The following is a 14,509-nucleotide window of genomic DNA, read 5'->3' as shown; positions in this document are numbered from 1 at the left end:
AAAAGGAAAAGGCATAATACTCAAATGTCAATACGTCTCCTGCTCGAGCCACAGAATAAAAGGTGACAACTGGGTACACCTGGAAGTCACTGTGTAATAATTTAGTGCTATTTGAAGCTCTGAAATCCCATTCAGCGAAGCTTTGAAAGTACAGAGAACATTTAGAAATGAAAGCTTGTCAAAAGCTCATTACTACCCTAGGGTTTCCCAACTATGATCAAGAGAAAAGTATAAACCATTGCCTCTCACGAGAACATTCAGCCTTTGTCTAGCCCTCTAGGGTTCGATCTCTTTGTGAAATGCGCTAGACTGATGGCCAATCAGTTTTGAAGCGAAATCCCATTTGATCGGAGCACCGGTTGAGCCCGAGAAGTGACGTGCACCAATTTGAATTTTACAAATGCAGAAATCAAGGTCATTCTCTCAGCGGCCCCGTGTGCTGTGATGGAAAGATCAATACATCCACCAAACTCATGATCGCTCTATAAGTCATCTTTATGGGTATGGGAGGGATTGACACGGAATTGATCCGGGCTGTAACGTTGAGTTACACCCTCAAACAGACTCACAAACTTTCAGCCAACATGCTTTCTTCCGGAGAGCACAAAAGAAGATATTTTGAAGAATGTTGGTAGCCAAACCACGGGGGCGCCCATTGACTTGCATTGGTTTTGTGTCTATACAATAGAAATGAAGGGGTACCGCTGTTGTTTGGTTAACATTTTTCAAAATATCTTTTGTGTTTTGCAGTAGAAAGTCATACAGGCTTGAAATGACAAGAGGGTGAGTAGATGACGACAGAACTGTCATTTTTGTCTGAACTATCACTTTAAGTATCAATCTAAAGAGGACACTTACCTTTGAGTTTGTTCTGAACATCCAGAGCAATATCCAAAGGGTAAAATGGAAGAACAGGATCGGTAGCGAGTCTCAGGATGGCCTCAGCTGTTATCTGCGTTGACAAAACAAAACATTCCATTAAATTCAGCCATGACCATTCCGCTATTTCTTCTGTAACACTGAAGGCCATGAAAAACCTTAAACAAGGCACAAACCCCGAGACAAGGTTATCATCAATGGTATCTCAAAACCAAATGTTTTCAACAGAAACACTTTCATTTAAAGTATAGTAACCTTCATTCTTCGGCACACTTGTTGACGAAGCTGACTTTTTTTTGCCACAATGGGCACGCATAACTAGTGTATTTTAAAGCAAACCTTCATTTTAAGTATTAGATTTGTTTATACAGTAAGTGCTCCCACAATGCTTTGTGCTCTGTCAGGATGCTAGGCATACGATAGTTGCATTTCATCTTGTTGTCTTCCCAAAGCTTTTTCATAGATTTTTTGTTTTCTAGTTTGGCTCTCTAGCATCTCTCTGCAACTGTATCCTTCGAGTGACCAAAATCACACAAACGGTGAGATCTGTGCTAAGCCTTTACCTTACCCACAGTTCTGTCACATTACACCCTATGGGGTATCTTTCAGCCCCTCTCATTTGCTTGTTCCCCTTTTTCTCTGGTATCGCTGATCAAACATTATTGATTCATTTGATAGGTCTTCAAGTTCTGCATGAGGTTATCGGCCAGGCCGGGAACTGCACAGCGTGAACTTTTATTGACTGTGGCTTTATTATACTATAAGTGTTTAGTCTGCCTGGCCTCTTCTGACTTCTGTGAAAACCGCAGATGGCTGGTGTGATCTCGCTCCTGGGATGGGCGAAACCATGACCTGTGAGAGGGCACAGTAACATTTGCCCCAAAGGAGGATTGAGTGTGTGACCGCTGAAACGATTCAGCCCCAGGGCCTCCCGCGAGAGCTTTGGATCTTTCTTACGCAGCAGTAAATTCTACAGTGAACACTGAGGTCAGGTGTATTTACAATACTGTAAATATTGTTTTATCACTTTTAGCATTTTTGTCACTTATTTATGGATAGTACACATAAAATAGGAAATGATGGGGAGGAGAAAAACAGGAACACATGCCAAGCTTTCCACAAAAGCATAACAGCTCAACACAAAACTTCATTTAAAGGGGATTTCACGAAACTACGACTTTTTCTGTGTTTAGGTGCTATAATCGGTTCCCCGGTTCATCCACCAACCCAGAAAACGTGAAAAAGTACAACACAGTAACTTTGGTTTGTTACGCCTTTCTCTGAAAGCATGTGAAAAAAATCAGCGCTTCAGAATACGCTCCCTTGATGACGTAGGTGAGGGATCTCATTGTAATAGCACTGCCCCTTAATCTGCTCGTTTCCACCCACGGCGCGCCATTTTGTTTTTCGCAGGTGACAGGAGTGTATTGGTTCTAACGCCATGGCAAAAGTTCGTGCCAAACATGCTAACTGTTCTGTCCTTGGGTGCACAGACCAACACAGAACACTGTTCCCAGCCTCACAGGAGACAATAGAGCAATGGATTTATTTTGTTTTCAATGGAAATCCCCCACACTGAACGAGGCAAAGCTGCAAATAAAGACATTGTAAGTACCGGTATTTTTTAAGTAAGACCTCAGGGACCTGTGGCAACTTAAAAGTAGATAAAATGTCATTGTGACTCGTTTGTCCATTTACTCATAGAAAGCAATGTGTATGGCTTGTAAACACGCAACGGGATTGCCTGTGTAACGTTACTTTCACTTAAAGAATAGGCGATACGTTTCTCGAGTACCTTCACTTATAGAAAGCAGTGTGTATGGTTTGTAAACACGCGACGGGTTTGTCATGGTAACATGAGTTCCCACCACCCTCCCGTTTTGTTATTTCACCCATGAAACCTCGTGACGCGATCGCGGGTCTCACTCCTGAAAGCGGTCGTGACCAAACAAACAGGGACCGTTGCGCCTTCACGAATGGCCCCGGGGGAAACAGGTGTGCTTATAGAAAACAATGTGTTTGGTGTTCAAAGATGATACAAAGTAGTTTCTCATTCGCTTTCTGACCCTTCTTTCTTGGGTAGGCTACTTTCACTTGTAGAAAGCAGTGTGTATGGTTTGTAAATACGCGATCGGTTTGTCATGTGTGTTTTCGCGTATAGAAAATGTGACGCCTTTGTTAGGAGTCTGTTCGCTTATAGAAAACAATGTGTTTGGTGTTTAAAGATGAGACCTTGTTTCTCATTCACTTTATGTAACCCTTATTTCTTATTTTGTTGTTGGACGCACAGGCTCACAGCCCTGGCTGCGGTTTCTGCTGATAAGGGGGCGGAGACTAGCAGCTCATTTGCACTTAAAGAGACACACACCAAAACAGCGCGTTTCTCCTCGCATGCAAAACTGGGCAACTAGAGCATGGTATAATAAAAGATCTGTGGGGAATTTTGAGCTGAAACTTCACAGACACATTCTGTGGACCCCTATGATTTATATTACATTTGTGTAAAAGTAGAAAAAAATCTCCCCTTTAAAAAATGCAGAATTGTTTCCATCATGATCTTGTGATGTGACTACAATTTGTCAGTAAGTGAAACTGTCCATAAAACACAAGAATTAAATAAACATTTTTCTTGTCCTATTGTTGTCTACTTCATTACATTTTGTAGGTTTCTAACATAAACTCTTAAAGGTTCAAGGTGTATTTTTTGGGAGGATCAGATATACAATATAATATACATAACTATGTCTTCAGAGGTACGTATATAAAGGTCTTACATAATGGAGTACAGTTAATGGTTAAAACATAATGGTTATGTTTTTATTAGCTTAGAATGAGTAATTTCTATCTACATACACCGTGGGTCCCCTTACATGGAATTCATCATGTTGTTTCTACAGTAGCCCTAAACGGACAAACTGCTCTACAGAGCGTGTTTCGTGAATACGTTATCTCCTTCAGTAAAGAAGCAAAAACATGACGACATCTTAGTGCTTAGTGCTGTGTCAGCCACTGTAGTGCTTTAGGGAGGGGGGAGCGATGGAGTGAGTCATTGGTTTCAATTCAATTGCATACATTGGACCTTTAAATTCTAATCAATTGGTAGAGTCAGATATTTCAGCATTTATTTCACTTGAAAAACTGAAGTATTATTTATAGCCTCATTGCTGTTACCCTTTAGTTCCCTATCGATACTTCACTCGTACTGCGTAGCAGGACGCTATGGGGAAAACTCCTTTTTCTCCGATGATTGAAGCTTTTTCCAATAACGCAGTGAAACTGCACGGCCATTGGTTTGTGAAAAGTAAAACTTTAAACCAATGGCAGCGAAGCTGCACGGACCTATGGCGATGGAGCCCGCCAAAGGGGGCAGGGCTTATAGCTATATAAGCAGACACATCGCCGCAGTGTCCTCAGATCTCTTCTCCTTCAGCGACGACTCTACCTTCGCTACTCGGGACTGATTGCTTCACCGTCGAAAAGCACCTGCAGCGGATTCGACCTTCTGCTCAACGGCTTCGCTATCCAGCAGCGCCTGTCTTTTTCCTGCTGCCATCTGGCGGCTCTAAAAGAGCATTTTTTCTGAGCAAATTTCCTGCAGCGTTGTAAAATACCGCACTGTACTTGTCACTCGTGCGGGGTTTTCCTGCACGCTGCTGATAGTCACGGCGAGTGCATCTCGTGCTTGGGGGTTTCCCACGCCGAATACGCACTCAAAGGGACGGAATGCTTTCATTGCGAGAGGATGAGTCTCTCCTCTCTGCGCTCGTGGATTGCTTTCTTTTCAGAGAGTGAATCCGCTCCTCGTGCCCTGCCACATTCTTCCTCGCAACAAGTTGTGAGACGAAAGCAGCGAGGTAGAGGATCTAAGCGCTTGGATAAGTGCGGGCTCATGCCGTCTCTGCATGCCTCGCCTTCTCCATAGAGACATGACTCGCCGGTTTGTTTCTCTCAGCCTGACCAGTGTCCCTTGGCCTCAGCCAGTGATATGGTCTCGTTTGGACCTCGAAGCAAATTCGAGGAAGACGGCAGCATGTCGTTAGCGGCTTCAGACGCGGAGGAGCTGTCGGGCTCATCTTGTGACCCCGCCCCCTTGCCGTCTGCGGAGCCCAGCGAGACCAAGCCAGGTGTAGACCCGGAGCTTTTTCGGGTTCGTGGCCGCCTGGATGAGTGGTTCCTGCCGGGGTGCCATCAAGCCCCTCGACAGCGGACTTCACCATTCTTTCCGGAAGTTCACGAGGAACTTACCAGGTCATGGCGCGCCCCCTATTCGGCTCGTCTACGACCCTCTTCTTCCTCCGCTCTCACCACGATTGACTGCGCAGAGGAAAAAGGCAACGAGAGGCTGCCTCCTCTCGATGAGTCTGTGGCCGCACACTTATGTCCGCCCACTGCCATTGGATGGACGGTAAAAGTAGCCCACCCGTCTAAGATGACTTCGGCCCTCGCTGGACGCTCTTTCTCGTCCGCCGGCCAAGCGGCTTCAGCGCTTCACTCCATACCAGGCTCTCCTCCAGGGAATGGATGAGTCTGGGGGCGACCTGGTATCCTACAAAGAGCTGCGGAGTGCGACAGATCTCACTCTACGCGCCACCAAGGCCACGGCCCAGGCGATAGACAGATCCATGGCCAGTCTCGTGGTGCTCGAGCGCCACTTATGGCTGACGCTCACAGAGACGAAGGAGGCTGACAAGGTTCCCTTCCTCGACGCTCCGATCTCTCCCATGGCCTTTTCGGAACCACGGTGGAAAGCTTCACGGAACGCTTCACGGATGCGCAGAAATCTTCGCAGGCCATGAAACACTTCCTGCCGAAATGACCGGGCTCCAGGCCCTCGTCTACCCGGCCGAAGCCAGCGCCTGCACGGCAGCCGGCGAGAATCGCTCACCCTGCTAAACAGACAGTGCCAAAAGTGGAGACCCGCCAGCGATCCCGCTCGAGAAGGCGTTTCCATCACCCTCAGGGCCAGGGACCCCGGCCAAAGATCACGCTAGACCCTGCACCTCAGGCACCGCCCTGAGACTCAGGTGAGGAAGAGGAAGGACCCAGGTCTCGCCGCGGCTGGACCTCCGCTCCAAGCGAGCTCTTTTCAGCGCCCAAGCCCCCCGTTCTGTTCCGGGTGCCGGCAAAACTGTGTGCTTATGTCATGTTGTAAATGTTGGGCCCGTTCTAGCGCCCGCTCTGCAACCCATTGTTTTAGCAGAAAAAATTATAAAACACAAACTTTGCCAGAAAAAGAGCAATCTTCCTCTTACCACAGGAATCAAACCCCCGCAAGGTGGTTTGCCCCCGCAAAACATTCAACCTCTTGCCACACGGGCCGAGGCCTGGCAGGCCATCTCCGGGGTATCGGATTGGGTTCTGGGAATAATAGCGAGAGGCTATACACTCCAGTTCGCTCGTAGGCCCTTGCGTTTTCGCAGTGGAGGGCGCAGACGCTCAAGTCCTGCGCACAGAGGTGATGAACTTGCTGGGGAAAGGAGCCATAGAGACGGTTCCCCCAGCCCAGGCCGAGTCAGGCTTCTACAGCCGCTATTTTCTCTTGCCAAAGAAGGATGATGGTCTCCGCCCCATCTGCGATCTCAGACTTCTGAACCACGCCCTCATGAAACGGCGTTTCAGAATGATCACTCTGAAACAGATCCTCTCGCAAATATGCCCAGGGGACTGGTTCTTCTCCTTGGATCTGAAAGACATGTACTTCCACATCCAGATAGCCCCCCATCACAGACTATTCTTGAGATTTGCCTAAGAAGGGGTTGCTTATCAATACACGGTCCTACCGTTTGGGCTGTCCCTAGCTCCTCGCACTTTCATGAAGTGCATGGACAGATGGGAATTTGCGTTCTGAACTACCTTGACGACTGGCTCGTTTTAGCACAGTCGGAGGACGAGCTACGGTCCCACAGGTCCCCACAGCCACTTAGACTGCCTGGGGCTCAGGATCAACTTCGCCAAGAGCGAATTTTGTTCCTGGGAGTGGTCTTCAACTCTGCTTGAATGACAGCCAGGCTGACGCCAGAATGCGCACTGGCCATTCAGAGACTCGCGACCTCTTCCAAGCTTGGGATTTCGCGCCCCCTCAAGGCGTTTCAGAGAATGCTGGGTCTCATGGCCTCCGCATCTCCAGTACTGCAGTTAGGCATCCTCCTCATGCGGCCGCTTCAGTACTGGCTGAAACCGAGAGTTCCGCCACAAGCTTGGCGTCTCGGAGGCTTACGCGTCCGAGTGGATCGAGTCTGCCTCGCTGCCCTAGTTCCTTGGAGGAACCCCCTCTAGCTGAAGCAGGGGGTACCCCTGGGCACCATATGCAGACTCATGGTTGTCACAACAGATGCCTCCAACACGGGTTGGGGGCTCTGTGCGATGGCATGCTGGCTTTCGGCCACTGGCCGGATCGGGAAAGAGGCCTGCACATCAACTGCCTGGAGATGCAGGCAGTATGGCTGGCCCTTCGCAACTTCCTGTCGGTTCTACGGGGATGCCACGTCTTAGTCCGGTCGGACAGTATGATGGTGGTGTCTTACATAAATCACCAGGGAGGCCTCTCCTCAAGGCGCCTTTTCTCCCTGGTACTCCGCCTCTTGGAATGGGCCCAGTTCAATCTGCGCTCACTGAGGGTAAAACATGTGCCGGGCAAATTGAACCGGGGAGCAGATATGTTATTTCGGAGCAATGTCCATTCAGACGAATGGACACTCCACCCTCTGATGGTTCAGAACATCTGGGAGATCTTCGGCAAGGCAGAGGTCGACCTCTTTGCCTCAGAAGACAACTCTCATTGCCGAACCTTCTTTTTGAAGGACAGGGGCACCTTGGCCCACACTTGGCCCAATCGGCTCCTTTATGCTTTCCCCCCGATTGCTCTCATATCGCAGACGATCAGGATCAGAGATCAGGCGCACAAAGTGCTGTTTGTATCCCCACTCTGGGTGAACCAGCCTTGGATCGCGGACCTGTCTCAGCTGCTTGTGGCAGCGCCGTGGCCTATTCCCCTGAGACAAGACCTCCTCTCTCAGGCAGGCAATACGATCTGGCACCCCCAGCCCGAGCTGTGGGCTCTGCACCTCTGGCCTCTCGATGGGAGCCTACGGTCCTCCATCTCCGTATCATTTATACTGGCCTTCCTGCAGGAGCTGTTGGAAAAGGGTCATTCCCCTTCCACACTCAATGTCTATGTCTATGTCCTAAGCCATTTCGGCTTCCAATGTCCCTATAGCAGACAAAACGGTGGGAAAGAACAACCTCGTTGTTCGTTTCTTAAAGGGGTCCAGGCGGCTCTGTCTTCCTTGCCCCTCTACTATCCCTGTATGGGATCTTCCCACGGTGTTGAGAGCTCTGAAGAGCTCTCCCTTTGAGCCTTTGCAGTCTGTGGACCTTCATCCCTTGAAGCTAAAGACCGCTCTGCTGCTAGCGCTGGCATCGGTTAAACGCATGGGCAATTTACAGGTGCTCTCTGTGAGCCCTGCCTGTCTTGAATTTGGGCCTGATGACTCTAGGGTGGTCCTCAAACCGAGACATGGCCTATGAGAGCCCCGTCAGAGCACTGAAGGTTTACATCGAGTGTTCCTCCCCCTTCAGGCACTCGGAACAGCTCTTTGTTTGCTTCAGTGACCGCACCAAGGGGTCCCCGGTTACGAAGCAGAGACTTTCTAAATGGATAGTTGAGGCTAATTCACTAGCATATTCGTCCTTGGGCCTTCAATGCCCCACGGGAGTTAGAGCCCACTCTACTAGAGGTATCGCCTCGTCCTGGGCTTGGTCTAGCGGTGCGTCTATAGCGGAGATTTGTGCGGCGGCCTTTTGGGCTTCGCCATCCACATTTACCAGATTCTATAGTCTGGATGTCCCGGCCTTACAGGCTCGGGTCCTCTCTGCTTAAGGACTTACACTAGGTTGCCGGCCTACGGTTGCTCCAACCGTGCCGGCACTAGGCACACTGTCATTGGGACGATTACTGGACTGGGCCACCTCTTAGCTTGGCCCTGTCCGCTCGACAGGGCTCCCTGCTCATGCTTGGCCCCCGAACCTTTTTCCGGGGTGGTCTTGAGTTATCGTTCCTCTTGTAGCATGGCGGGATTGTATTGGTTCCTCATAGCGTCCTGCTACGCAGTACGAGTGAAGTATCGATAGGGAACGTACTCGGTTACTTACGAGTACTGCATTCCTGGCCGTGTTTAAAAGCTGCATGGTCGTCGCTTCAGTCGAAGTAACCTGAGGACACTGCGGCGATGTGTCTGCTTATATAGCTATAAGCCCCGCCCCCTTTGGCGGGCTCCATCGCCATAGGTCCATGCAGCTTCGTTGCCATTGGTTTAAAGCTTTACTTTTCACAAACCAATGGCCGTGCAGTTTCACTGCGTTATTGGTAAAAGCTTCAGTCATCGGAGAAAAAGGAGTTTTCCCCATAGAGTCCTGCTAAGCAGTACGAGTGAAGTATCGATAGGGAACTAAACGGTAACACTCGTTCCCGTATCTCAGGGAACCGAGGTTACGTCAGTAACCGAGTACGTTCTCTTGCATCTCTTACTGTTGAATATAGAGATCAATAACACACATGAAAGAGGCCACGGAGAAGACAAGACTAATCATCAAACACCTTCTGTTGACCATATAGATGTCGAACAAATGCATACGCAGCCCTGCAATCAACAAATTCAGTACACACGTAACTATCAAAATTGACTTTCAAATTCAACCCTATGAATCTTTTAAAAACCAAACTATATATAAACAAAATGGTTACAGATTATCCGTGCACGTATCAGTTCTCTATATATATATATTTGGCAGCCACTTGTTTTCTTCCAGCATTAATAAAAGCTGTTAGTGTACATGTGTGTTAAAGTGATACTTCACTCAAAAATTCTGTCATCATTTACTCACCTAGGAGTTGTTCCAAATCTGTATTAATTTCTTATTAGAAAGATATTTGGAAGAATGCTTATAATCAGACAGATTTTGCCCCCCATTGACTACCATAGTAAGAAAAATTACTTTATAATTGTTTTTTTCTGTTGAACACAAAAGAAGACATTTGGAAGAATGTAGGACAGCAAACAGTTCTGGGGCAATTTTGACTACCATTGTATGGTAGTCAATGGGGGGCAAAATCTGTCTGGTTATAAGCATTCTTCCAAATATCTTTCTCTGTGTTAATCAGTTCAAAGAAATGTATACCGATTTGGAACAACATTTGGAGTAAATGATGAGAGAATTTTCATTTTTGGGTGAAGAATTGTATTTGACTTGTCGATCCTGACTTCCCTTTTGCTTTAGGACAGCAAGTACTGCAGGGCATCGTGGGAGGAATATATCTCTATATATTAGAGGCAGGAGTGTTCGTGGGGGCTGGGGGACTGACAGCAGAGGGCTCCCTCTGAACGACTCTGCCAGATGCCGAACACTGATCCACAGACAGGCCTGTATGCGGTCCCAACACCAGACTGAGGAGATTTACCTTCTGTGATACTGTATGTTGTTAGTGGGCTGAGCATTAGCATGGGGTCAAGCATGTTGTGACTGTAATGTGGACATTAACATGTACAGTGGGATTTGGATCAGATTTGACTACCTGATCGAGGTGGAAATACACATGGATGTACAGTGCAACGGAACAGCGGAAATCACAAATATAAACAGAACTGTAGAGAAATATTGAGCATGGGTGTATACTAAAGACACAGATGATCCATGCATGGAGGAATGACACTGTCGACACGAGGATGTCATATCACTTCAGGAGTCATATGGATTACTTTGACAGTGCTAGTGTTTTTACTGTACAAAAAGATGGTTGAATACATTAACATTAAAAAATCTTGATGGTGAATAACAGCGGGCACTATTGGGGTCTGTTCATTTAGCCGACAGAAGGTCTAGTAAAAATTAAAATCAAATTAGCTCGTACAGATCAGTCTATAATCTCATGGAGAACGTAATGTGCATTATTTTTAATAGCACTAGACGGCAACAAAAGCCAATGAATTATATTAATTAAATTCACAATTGGATGTAAGATACTGTATCTCAAGGTTATGAAATCAGTCAAAGTTTCTTTTAAGGTAAAAGCTCAACCCAAAAAAATCCAGCTATGAATGTAATGCAATCAATGGAAAGAAATGCAGCGAAAAACATTCCACTGTGTGCTATAACTGCAGCTTAAAAAAGAGAGGCATCATTTTAATTGCACATTCCTTACAATAACAAACAAGAAGAAAAGAAATACTTTGGTTCAGAGAGCAAACATCTACAATGACAGATGCTTCTATTCACACTTGCACTCAAAGAACTTTCTACTGACACTTCAAACTCCCGTTACTCTTGAAGATGAGAGTGTAATGCGGCCGCACAGCACTACGGTCTTCAAACTCACAGCTGACCACATGCGGTTTCATGAATCATTGCCTTAATGACCACTGTCAGTCACATTTATTCCTGCGATGTATCAGGAAAGAGGAATCTCTCATCAAGCCACCTTCTGCTTCTCCCATTAAGATTCCAGATGGTAGTGTTTGCAAAGTGTTAACCAACATAAATATATAAATAGCTAAATAAGCAGGTTGAAAAGATCCCTAATAACATAATAATGTCATGAAAAGCAACTATTATACAGTAATATACAATAATACTGTATAATATTGCAACTCTAAAGTCAACATTTCAACTCTTAAATTATGTTTCTGACTAAAGGAGCAGAACGTGTGTTCAACTAAAAAGCAAAATAAACTGGCATGTCTGCTCCAGCTCAGCTATAGGACATGATGCTAAAATCATTGATCAAAAACAAGGAATGCTCAAATGTTTGTGTTTGTGTGTGTTTAGTGTAGTGGGGTAGATTAATTCAAGACAAACATCTGCCAGATGCCGTGACCAATTAAGCTTCCTGCTTGCAAAGTTTCACTTAAACTTACAAGCTGGCAGTTTCCCCATTCCGCAAGCACGTTTTTGATTATTAAACACTAATTAGAGCTTTGCATATGTTTAGTGGGTGCCACTAAACTAAACTTGGATGACGTGCATAGAAATGCTTTACATTTATCTGACATCTTTATCTCAGTACACCTATGGCAGCAGGAATTATAATGACCTTGAATATTAGGTCAATCCCACAAGAGAATATAATGGAGTCAGTAAATTAAATACAAATTATGCACAACATGTATGTTGTGCATAATTTGTATTTAATTTACTGACTCCATTGAATTCTACTGAACAAGAATTGACCCAATTTGGTGATGACAGTTGGTTGGTGTGGATTGTACAACAATGTTGATTACAGATATGATGGATATATGATGATTTTGATGGAGAAAAAATTATGTGGGAACGTGAATAAAATATGAATGACCTGAGTGGATAAATGTTTTACAGTTAAGGTTAACATTTTATAGATTTTTTATGTGGTATTAATTGGTATTAACTGATAATAGTGTTTTATTTGTTTATTTAATAATATAGTACTGTACAAAACAATAAAATTACATTAAAACTATTTACTTCATTTATTTTTACATCACATGCTTTTTACCAATCTTCCTTTCAGCTTTCAGAAATAAAACTGTACAGTAAAGTGATGGCAGAATAGAGCTTTGACAGAATAAAAACCTGTGCTGAATGCTGTGATGGCTGCTCTGTCAAGCTTCAGAAAAAGTGGTGGGTTTTATGCAATTCAACGTCTCTCGTTTCTCTCTTTTCTGAAAGGAATTTGAAGAAAAAGGATAAAACACGCTTTGTGCTTTATGAAAAACAAATGGTACACGCAACCTTTAAGGTGCGTCTTGGAACAGAAAGACCAAACTGAAAGCCTACAGGACAGATGACACAGAGCTGGGTCACAACCGCAGGCGGGTTAATGCCTCTAAATGCTGACAGAGGTGAATAAAAGGCACAGCCGGCTTTAAAAACCAGACCCTCCATGCTAAAGGCCACTAAAAAAAGACAGCAGTGAAATCATGGTTTGGCTCTGTGTGTAAGAGTTCCACATGATCCACGTGAAGCTAGGTTTACAACAGGGTAGAACAAATAAACATGATAACCATGAAACAAAAAACCACAACTCAAATTTACATTTTGTTACAAATGCACCGATTAACTGGCTTGCTGTGTTATGATGTGTTAATATTTAATCACTGATGTTCTCAGAAAATGTGCATGCCTCAAAGCTGTAAAGGCAGCGAGAAAAGATTTTCCCCGTGGAGTACACAGATAGTGCACACCCATGACTGCATCTGAGTTTGTTTCCTAACAACTTCAAATTACTTGCCATTTGCTTCATTATAGATGCACATCAGATGCTCTTAATTGGCTTTTGTGGGACTTCAAAAAAAAAAAAACACTGCAGGGTCCATCTCAGAAAAGACTAACACAAAATTAAAAACAAGACAGCAGAAAGAAATCTGTATAAAAGAAAAAATTTGCTTGCTTCAAAGAGTTTCAGCGCTCAGAAATTATTCAAGCAGGGGGAAAAAAATATTAATCCTGAAAAATACGAGATGCTCTACCATGTGGTTTCATTCAAAACACAATTAGAAGTTAAAAATGAAAAAAATTAAACAGAAATACTCAGAATGAAGGTCAAGTGAGGTTCCCTGAATATATTCTTGTAGACAGCGCTGAATCTGAATTTGCCTGTCAACACCAATAAAATTACTATGCTAACTGTTGCGGTTTCTCTAGTCCAGGACTATACAACAGCACTGCTTGGTTTTGTTTGAATTGTTACCTTTTCTTAATGATGAAATGTCACTTTAAATTTATTCCCCCAGTTTTTAAGATTTACACAAAAATGGTGAATCACTATTATGGAAAACCATGGTGACACCAGGTGAGTTGTGAAATGATCACTTTAATGAATTAGATTTTCGCTACAGCGGTGATGTTACTATCATCTTCGCACTCTCCTGAGGTGACCGAAATGAATTAAAACGTCAGTTTACTTTTCACAATATTAAATTAAAATTATTTGGATTTCCAGTTCTGTTAATCTGTAATTTGTATAACGACTCAACAACTACAATAATTTACATAACAAAAGATAATAATGATAACAAATGTAACAAAGTGTTTAGTTAACTACATGCTAAGACTATTATAACAATATTTTAACAATAGTACAGTATTTGAACAATACTATATCATCACTGTCTCATGATCTATGACTGACAGGTGGTGGGTGTGGATACACAAAAAAAATGTATGCCTAGAAACCCTAAAACACAATGCAATGCAGTACAAAATTCAAAATACAGGTGAAACTGCTGTAAAAAATAAATACAGACACAGTTTATATAGATGATTATACAAATAAATCCAGACGATTGTTTTGCTTAAGGCTAAAATGCACTAAGACTTTTGCTCAGATTTTCAGTCTGGACTCATTGCAGAAAGTCTGTGCAGTCTTCAGATTTTATCAGTTAGTGTGTTTCTATCTGAAACTTTCAAAAAGTCTGCAAGTGTATGATGTCTAGTTTTAAAAAAATCTATTCAGATTTTAAAAGTCTTGTAGTGTATTCCAGCCATAAGAGGTTGCTCCTTCAGATCAGAAAATTTGTTAAGATTTGAGTTCTCAGTTGTGTTTCAACTTAATCTCAGATGTCTTTATTAATGTTATGATCTTATTCACAGACATTTA

General features: G+C 44.3%; 1 protein-coding gene across 7 annotated transcripts in view; it reads right to left on the bottom strand.

Annotated features, from left to right (window-relative positions):
* Nucleotides 1-14,509, bottom strand: part of LOC130571242 (inactive N-acetylated-alpha-linked acidic dipeptidase-like protein 2) — a 218,607-nt gene that overhangs the window by 15,976 nt on the left and 188,122 nt on the right. For all 7 annotated transcript variants that reach the window (XM_057362095.1, XM_057362090.1, XM_057362091.1 and 4 more), the window contains one exon: nucleotides 859-952. In XM_057362095.1, coding sequence (XP_057218078.1) covers nucleotides 859-952 — 94 coding nt within the window. The remainder of the gene's footprint in view (nucleotides 1-858; nucleotides 953-14,509) is intronic.

This window comes from Triplophysa rosa, linkage group LG20, assembly GCF_024868665.1.
Source record: "Triplophysa rosa linkage group LG20, Trosa_1v2, whole genome shotgun sequence".
Classification (NCBI taxonomy): Eukaryota; Metazoa; Chordata; class Actinopteri; order Cypriniformes; family Nemacheilidae; genus Triplophysa; species Triplophysa rosa.
This window is presented reverse-complemented; position numbering and strand designations above follow the sequence as displayed.